This window comes from Theropithecus gelada, chromosome 16 (genome assembly GCF_003255815.1).
Source record: "Theropithecus gelada isolate Dixy chromosome 16, Tgel_1.0, whole genome shotgun sequence".
Classification (NCBI taxonomy): domain Eukaryota; kingdom Metazoa; phylum Chordata; class Mammalia; order Primates; family Cercopithecidae; genus Theropithecus; species Theropithecus gelada.
This window is the reverse complement of record NC_037684.1, coordinates 26,778,777-26,786,801: the sequence shown is the minus strand read 5'-3', so window position 1 is coordinate 26,786,801 and position 8,025 is coordinate 26,778,777. Positions and strand designations below refer to the sequence as shown.

General features: G+C 46.1%; 1 protein-coding gene and 1 non-coding gene across 2 annotated transcripts; both read left to right on the top strand.

Annotated features, from left to right (window-relative positions):
* The first annotated feature begins 476 nt into the window (after positions 1 to 476).
* On the top strand, positions 477 to 4,174 carry RPL23 (ribosomal protein L23). The gene is made up of 5 exons (XM_025361080.1): positions 477 to 618; positions 1,206 to 1,289; positions 1,584 to 1,712; positions 3,788 to 3,901; positions 4,045 to 4,174. The coding sequence occupies exons 1-5, from the start codon at positions 606 to 608 to the stop codon at positions 4,125 to 4,127; spliced, it is 423 nt and encodes a 140-aa protein (XP_025216865.1). The 5' UTR covers positions 477 to 605; the 3' UTR covers positions 4,128 to 4,174.
* Positions 1,321 to 1,452, top strand: LOC112610476. The gene has a single exon (XR_003116373.1). It is a non-coding gene; the product is annotated as a small nucleolar RNA SNORA21 (small nucleolar RNA).
* Positions 4,175 to 8,025: the final 3,851 nt, after the last annotated feature.

Here is an 8,025-nt window from a genome sequence, read left to right as displayed (position 1 = left end):
CACACGACACCCAATACACAGAGAAGACAAAAAAGCAGAGGAAGACGGGGGGGTGGTTGGGGGGGTGGGGCGTATTATAAGAATCAATAAACAGAGCAATACTGTATATGTAAAATACAGAATGGTATGGTACCAAGAACACATAGATGGAATGATCTGTAGCACTTCTCAATTGTATTACATTCAACGAAACCGTTTAGAGCTGGTTCTCCCCCCTCCCCCACTGTCTTTGTTTCTTTGGGAACCCCCACACGGCACAAACCGTGTTTTAATTCCTATTCTCTAGTGTGCAGGTAAGTGCCTGGCACGTATTAAGTTGTCAAAAGAGGTCGTGAGCAAGTTAACAAATCACTGCTTCCATGTCCCTAACTACTTTTAAGCTCCTGGAGAAGAGATTTCCTATCTCTTGCGCTTCTACTTCAACGCCCACTTCAGAGAGGGCTCAAAGTAACGTCGTGAACTTAATACGCAATAAGGCAGCGCCCAGAGGCGGAAGAGGCAGAGTTTTAAGCTCCGGCCACGTGACGAAGGTGGGCGGGGCGTCAAAGTTCATATCCCAGCGTCCTTTGAATCAACTTCCTTTTCTCTTCTTTCCGGCGTTCAAGATGTCGAAGCGAGGTGAGGTTTTGCTTCTGGAGGATCCTCCACCATCTGTCGTGCAGTGGCTGGCGGATTCGTCAGGAGCGGTGGCCCTAGGCAGCTGGGGCGCTTTGCTCTCCTTCAGGCCGGAGAGGGAGAGCCAGGCCATCGCAAGAGCACTGCCAGGGCCCTCGAAAGTGGCAGTGGGGTGCTGGAGAGTTGACATAGCAGGATCCCGACATGAATATAGTCTGGATCCCGCGAGATCGCTCTGCGAATAGGGCTGTCGTATTGGGGTTGACTGGATTAGGCCCTGGTTTGCGCGACGTCTGCGGTCTTATGCTTTGCAGGAGCAATTGCGTTTTGCGAAAGTTGGAACAAGGGCTGAGTCGTCTAGGTTCCTTAATTTCGATGTCAGAGTGGTAATAGTGAGAAATAGGCTACTTTCCGTGAGAATCGGGTGGCACACGGGGAGGGCATAAGTAAAATCCGAGCGAGCTAATCTATAGCATACCGTCTGTCAAAGTATATGCGGTGAATTACAGTTTAAGAGTATGAGGGGGAACTGCGAACCATGTCTAGATAGTGATCTCTTTATCCTGTTTACCTTCCCTTTATATCCACAGGACGTGGTGGGTCCTCTGGTGCGAAATTCCGGATTTCCTTGGGTCTTCCGGTAGGAGCTGTGATCAATTGTGCTGACAACACAGGTGAGGTCTTTGACTGCAGGTTGCTATACTCCCCCTTTTAAAAGCACTCAATGGGCCTGTGCCTAATGACCTATTGAGCCGTCAAGAAAGGGGAGAGTGAAAACATCGCTTTTGGGTGAAGTGGCAACATGTGTTGTTTGCTTCAATCGGTGGTGTGACAAGGCGTTCTTGAGGACTAACTGCTTGGGCAGTCAGTGGAGGGAGGGACTTTGGAAGTGTTTGGGAAATGTAATACTGATGGAACGGCCTGATGGGCCCTCAACATTTTTCATTTTTATTTACATTCATTTGTAGGAGCCAAAAACCTGTATATCATCTCCGTGAAGGGGATCAAGGGACGGCTGAACAGACTTCCCGCTGCTGGTGTGGGTGACATGGTGATGGCCACAGTCAAGAAAGGCAAACCAGAGCTCAGAAAAAAGGGTGAGTAAACACTGAGCCCACCTTAACACTGATAAGTAGTGGGGGGACTGTTTCCTTTATTGGAAAATGGATCAGTTTTCAAGGCCTCAAGGTTGTTTTCCATTGAGAGGCAATGTGAGATAAGTATCTTAAGTTTTTGTTCATATTATGTTGGAGGGGGGACCATCATCTTGTCATTTCCATACTTTAGATTTATTTATTTATTTATTTTTTGAGATGGGGTCTCCCTCTGTCGCTCAGCCCACACTGGAGTGCAATGGCACGATCTTGGCTGACTGCAACCTCTGCCTCCTGGGTTCTCAAAAAAAAAAAAAAAATTAGAAAATGAAAACGAGAAGCTGCTCATTATTTTATTTTTATTTATTTATTTTTGAGATGTAATCTCACTCTGTTGACCAGGCTGCAGTGCAGTGGCACATATCTTTCTGTTCACTGCAACCTCCACCTCCCAGGCTCAAGTGATTGCCCTGCCTCAGCCTCCCGAGGAGCTGGGATCATAGGTGTGCGCCACCACACCCAGCTAATTGCTCATTACTTAATCTCAGGCTACCCCCTCAAAAGTTTTCCTGTCAGGTGTATGATTTAAAGGGGGAGGCCTCAAAATACTTGCAGTTTGTGTCCTGTCTGGCTTTAGAACTTCTGGTATTTGATGCATTTTAACTTTAGCTCTTGCACTTTTTTCCTGTGCCTGCCTAGTCTGTCTCTACCCTGGGATGTCTTGCTCTTCTAAAGAGTTCATGGCCATCCCTTGATTTACAAATGTGATGTTGATTTGTTAGCCATGTGTTACAGTTACTCCTATTCCTGTATCCACCCCACGATGCTCTCCAGTAGATTTTTCACCTTTGGGTTAGAAATCTTTTTTTGTTTACCATTAATAGCCACTTGAGGGCTTGGTAGCACTGTGCTTGTGATTCAGCAATTGCATGGGCTTTTTCCTCTTCTCAGAACACTTCCTGGGTCTGATTGGTGGCCCAGGGAGTTGTTAGAGAAGAGCAGAGCAAATGGCCATCACTTTGTAGATGAGATGGCAGGAGAGTGGATTGTTGGTCTCAGTCAGTGGTGGGACAGACCAGAGCTCAGAACACTTCAGTTTTAAAACGAGCTGTGAGTATCCAATTCTGTTAATGTCTTTTTTGGTCCTTGTGTCTGCTAAATGAATACATCCCCTCCCCTTGGAACTTAATAAATAACAAGCACAGAAATGTGCAAAAGGGCCAGGTCTATTTGTCTACTTGATGAATTTGTGAGCATTTAATGGTTTATAAGTAGAGGAGGGTCAGTAAGTATTGGCTGCCTCATGTGTGTCCCATTGCTAACTTGGTTAGACTTATCTATTTTTTGTACAGTCTTCCTGTCATTATAAAAATTCTGTGTAAGGACCCCACGCTAGTATCAGTGAAGATTTGAATCCAGGTGTGTCTGACTCTACAATAGTTCTTCACAAGCATTATATTTCAGTGTGTAGTGATACTTGATTTTGAAAGTTGGGAAAAGCATCTTTTTCACTTTAGTACAGATGGGTGTAAAAGTTACTTATGACACTGGAAAGTAAAACATTAAAAGTAAAACATAAAGCCTGGTGTTTGGGTCCTGGAATTCCAACTGTTTTCCAGTATAAATCTGAATAGCTTGGTCTCTGCTCATTGCCAGGACTGGGAGCAGTTGGGGGTCCCAGGTCCCATTTCTACATCCCAATTCAGTGATACTGGGATCTTAATAACCCACCTGTGAGGTGAAGTTGGAAAAGGCATAGGCAAGGATAATTGTCCTCCTGAGAGTTTTACACTTGCGAGAAAATACTGGCAGCTTTGATTTTAAGATGTGAATAGATGGTTGTGGTTCATGCCTATACTCCCAGCACTTTGGGAGTAAAAAAAGGAATCTGGGCATGGTGGTGAGCACCTGTAGTCCAAGATACTGGAGAGGCTGAGGTGGGAGGATCACCTTAAAGATTGATTGATATTTACACTGTCTCAAACACTGACAGTACATTCTGTCTAGCTGGCAACTGCTTTTGTGGTGGCGTTGCGACTTGACAGGTTAATGACTGCTGTCTTTTTTTCTTCTCTCAGTACATCCAGCAGTGGTCATTCGACAACGAAAGTCATACCGTAGAAAAGATGGCGTGTTTCTTTATTTTGAAGATAATGCAGGGGTCATAGTGAACAATAAAGGCGAGATGAAAGGTAGGAACTCAGTCTGGCTTGTTCCTTAGGTCTCTGAGGTTGGGTGGATTGTCTAGAAGTACAGGCCAAGGATCCTCTGTGTTTGATGATGTCTTAACCTGTCCCCCACATGTTTTTTTGTTTTGTTTTGTTTTTTAATGCAGGTTCCGCCATTACAGGACCAGTAGCAAAGGAGTGTGCAGACTTGTGGCCCCGGATTGCATCCAATGCTGGCAGCATTGCATGATTCTCCAGTATATTTGTAAAAAATAAAAATTTTAAACCCATTAAAAAGTATTTGTTTGCAGTGCTTGCCTCCCTGTTCACTTCTACACTTTTCTTTTTCCCCCCCCCAGAGTCTCACTCTGTCACCGAGGCTGGAGTGCAGTGGTGAGATCTTGGCTCGCTGCAACCTCCACTTCCAGGGTTCAAGTAATTCTCCTGCCTCAGCCTCCCAAGTAGCTGGCATTACAGGCACCTGCCATCATGCCTGGCTAATTTCTGTATTTTTGGTGGAGATGGGGTTTCACCATGTTGGCCAAACTGGACTCAAACTCCTGATCTCAAGTGATCTGCCCATCCCGGCCTCTAAAATCTTTTTGACATGACCTGACCCCTGACCATTGCTTTTGTGAAATGGAAACACTGTGCTTTTTTTTTTTTTTTAAAACAATCCTTGCTTTTTTGTGAGTTTGCAGACTTTTGGCATTTTCCAATTGCTGTATTTAATTTTGGCTTCAAAAAGTATTCGGGTTTTGAGTCCCAAAAATAATAGTAGATACTGCTTGATGACTGGCTATACAAGATAGCTTCTCCTGCAGTGAGAAAGGCATTGAAATGACGACGCTGTGGCTCGCGCCTGTAATCCCAACACTTTGGGAGGCCAAAGCAGGCGGATCATGAGGTCAGGAATTTGAGACCAGGTTGACCAACATGGTGAAACCTTCTCTACTAAAAATACAAAAGTTAGCTGGGCATTGTGGTGCACACCTGTAATCTCAGCTACTGAGAGAATTGCTGGAACCTGAGAGGTGGAGATCGTGCCATTGCACTCCAGCCTGGGCGACAGGGCAAGATTCTGTTCCCCACCCCCCACAAAAAAAAAGGCATTGAAGTTAAGATAGACTGTATAGTTAGATCCTGGACACACAGGGATTTTGAGGATTGATGTTAATGGGAGCCTGTCTATATGTACATTTTAGCAGTTAACAGGTTTGGAGTAAATTTGTAAAACAACAGTAATTGCCATGTAGGTTTACTGTCATAGTGGAAGATGATTAAGTTGATGGTATGTACAGGTATTTTGTTATGAAAATGTGACAAACAGGACGATTGTGTAATTTATGTTCCAAGCTCTAGTTTGAGAATGGAAGAATGTGATAAAATTTTGCCAACTGAACAGGCATAAAGCCCTGTTAATAAAGGCACTTGGTCTTAAGGTTAGCATTTGTTTCTAAACTCTGTAAGAGTTGATTTAGGTGATACCCAGTGTCTGGGAAAAATGGATACTTGTTTAGAACAATAATTTGGGGGGAAATGGACTAACTAGGGTTTTTAGATTGAGGTTTGTGTTCATATATCTGTACCTGCAAATACTCAGCCATAAATGTCTCTGCCTGTAAGTTAGGTATAATACAAGCTCCATTTGGTATCAAAAAGAACTACCCTTGGCCGGGCGCGGTGGCTCAAGCCTGTAATCCCAGCACTTTGGGAGGCCGAGACGGGTGGATCACGAGGTCAGGAGATCGAGACCATCCTGGCTAACACGGTGAAACCCCGTCTCTACTAAAAAATAAAAAAAAATTAGCCGGGCGAGGTGGCGGGCGCCTGTAGTCCCAGCTACTCGGGAGGCTGAGGCAGGAGAATGGCGGGAACCCGGGAGGCGGAGCTTGCAGTGAGCTGAGATCCGGCCACTGCACTCCAGCCCGGGCGACAGAGCGAGACTCCGTCTCAAAAAAAAAAAAAAAAAAAAAAGAACTACCCTTAATGTCTTATGACTAGTTTATGGAAGGTACCAGACCTAGAGAGGAGTTGTTCTAACCTGGAGCTTTTGAAAATGTTTCCGGTTCATACCCTAGACCAATTATGTCAGACTGCAGAATAGGACTCAGACATCAGAATTGTGAAGCTCCCAGGAGATTTCAAGGTACACCCAAGATTGAGAACCAGTACCCTGTCTAGACTGAACCAGTCTTGGTTTTAGAAGAATTAAATCTTGGCTGGGCGCGGTAGTTCACGCCTATAATCCCAGCACTTTGCGAGGCTGAGGTGGGTGGATCATCTGAGGTCAGGAGATCGAGACCAGCCTGTCCAACATGTTGAAACCCCATCTCTACTAAATACAAAATTAGCCAGGTGTAGTGGTGCATGCTGTAATCCCAGCTACTTGGGAGGCTGAGGCAGGAGAATCGCTTGAACCCTGGAGGTGGAGGTTGCAGTGAGCCGAGATCCTGCGATTGCACTCCAGCCTGGGCAACAAAGAGCGAAACTGTCTCGGGGGAAAGGAAAAAAAAGTATTAAATCTCTAGTTTGAGAAAGTTAGACCATAACATCCCTGAGTATGGTCAATTTCAAGTCAGCTTTAGTGTGACAAGCCCCTAGGCCCACTTTTTATATTTTTATATATTATGGCAATATATGATCCTTATGTATTACCCTTAATCACTGCTATTTTTGAATTTTATCTTTTCTGAGACAGTTTTGCTCTGTTACCAAGGCCAGAGTGACACCATCGAAGCTCACTATAACCTTGAACTGCTGGACTCGGAATCCTCCTGCTGTGGCCTTCAAAGGGCTGCAATTATAAGTGTGAGCCACTGCATCCCACCTCATATCTTATGCTTTGGAGATTTTTTTTTTTTTTTTTGAGACAGAGTCTCGCTCTGTTGCCCAGGCTGGAGTGCAATGGCCGGATCTCAGCTCACTGCAAGCTCCGCCTCCCGGGTTTACGCCATTCTTCTGCCTCAGCCTCCTGAGTAGCTGGGACTACAGGCACCCGCCACCTCACCCGGCTAGTTTTTTGTATTTTTTAGTAGAGACGGGGTTTCACCGGGTTAGCCAGGATGGTCTCGATCTCCTGACCTCATGATCCGCCCGTCTCGGCCTCCCAAAGTGCTGGGATTACAGGCTTGAGCCACCGCGCCCAGCCTGGAGATTTTTTTTTACTTGGATTAAAAGCTTGATATTTACATTTAACTAAATGTTTTCCTTTGTCAGCTGGGCATGGTGGCTCACACCTGTAATCCCAGCACTTTGGAAGGCCGAGATGGGCTGATCACCTGAGATGAGGAGTTCAAGACCAGCCTGGCCAATATGGTGAAATCTCGTCTCTACTAAAAATAAAAAATTAGCTGGGCGTGGTGACACATGCCTGTAGTCCCAATTACTCGGCAGGCTGGGGCAGGAGAATTGCTTGAACCCAAGAGGCAGAGGTTGCAGTGGCGGAGGTTGCAGTGAGCCAGCCAGACTCCGTCTGGCTCCTGGGCTCCAAGAGACTCCTGGGTTCTTATTGCCCAGGCTAGAGTGCAGTGGTGCAATCTCAGCTCCCCGCAACCTCCGCCTCCTGGGTCCTAGCGATTCTCCTGCCTCAGCCTCCCGAGTACCTGTGACTACAGGTGCCCACCACCACACTCGGCTAATTTTTGTATCTTTTTTTTAGTGTTTTTTTTTTTTTTTTTTTTTTGAGATGGAGTCTCACTCTGTCGCTGAGATCTCCACTCACTGCAAGCTCCGCCTCCCGGGTTCATGCGTTCTCCTGCCTCAGCCTCCCAAGTAGCTGGGACTACAGGCGCCTGCCACCGTGCCCGGCTAATTTTTGTATTTTTAGTAGAGACGGGGTTTCACCGTGTTAGCCAGGATGGTCTCGATCTCCTGACCTCGTGATCCGCCCATCTCGGCCTCCCAAAGTGCTGGGATTACAGGCGTGAGCCACCGCGCCCAGCCTTTTTTTTAGTGTTTTTTATTTTGAGACCGAGTTTTGCTCTTGTGCCCAGGCTGGAGTGCAGTGGTGCAATCTCAGCTCACTGCAACCTCTGCCTCCTGGGTCCTAGCGATTCTCCTGCCTCAGCCTCCCAAGTAGGTGGAATTACAGGCATGCACCACCACGCCTGGCTAATTGTGTATTTTTAGTAGAGATGGGGTTTCTC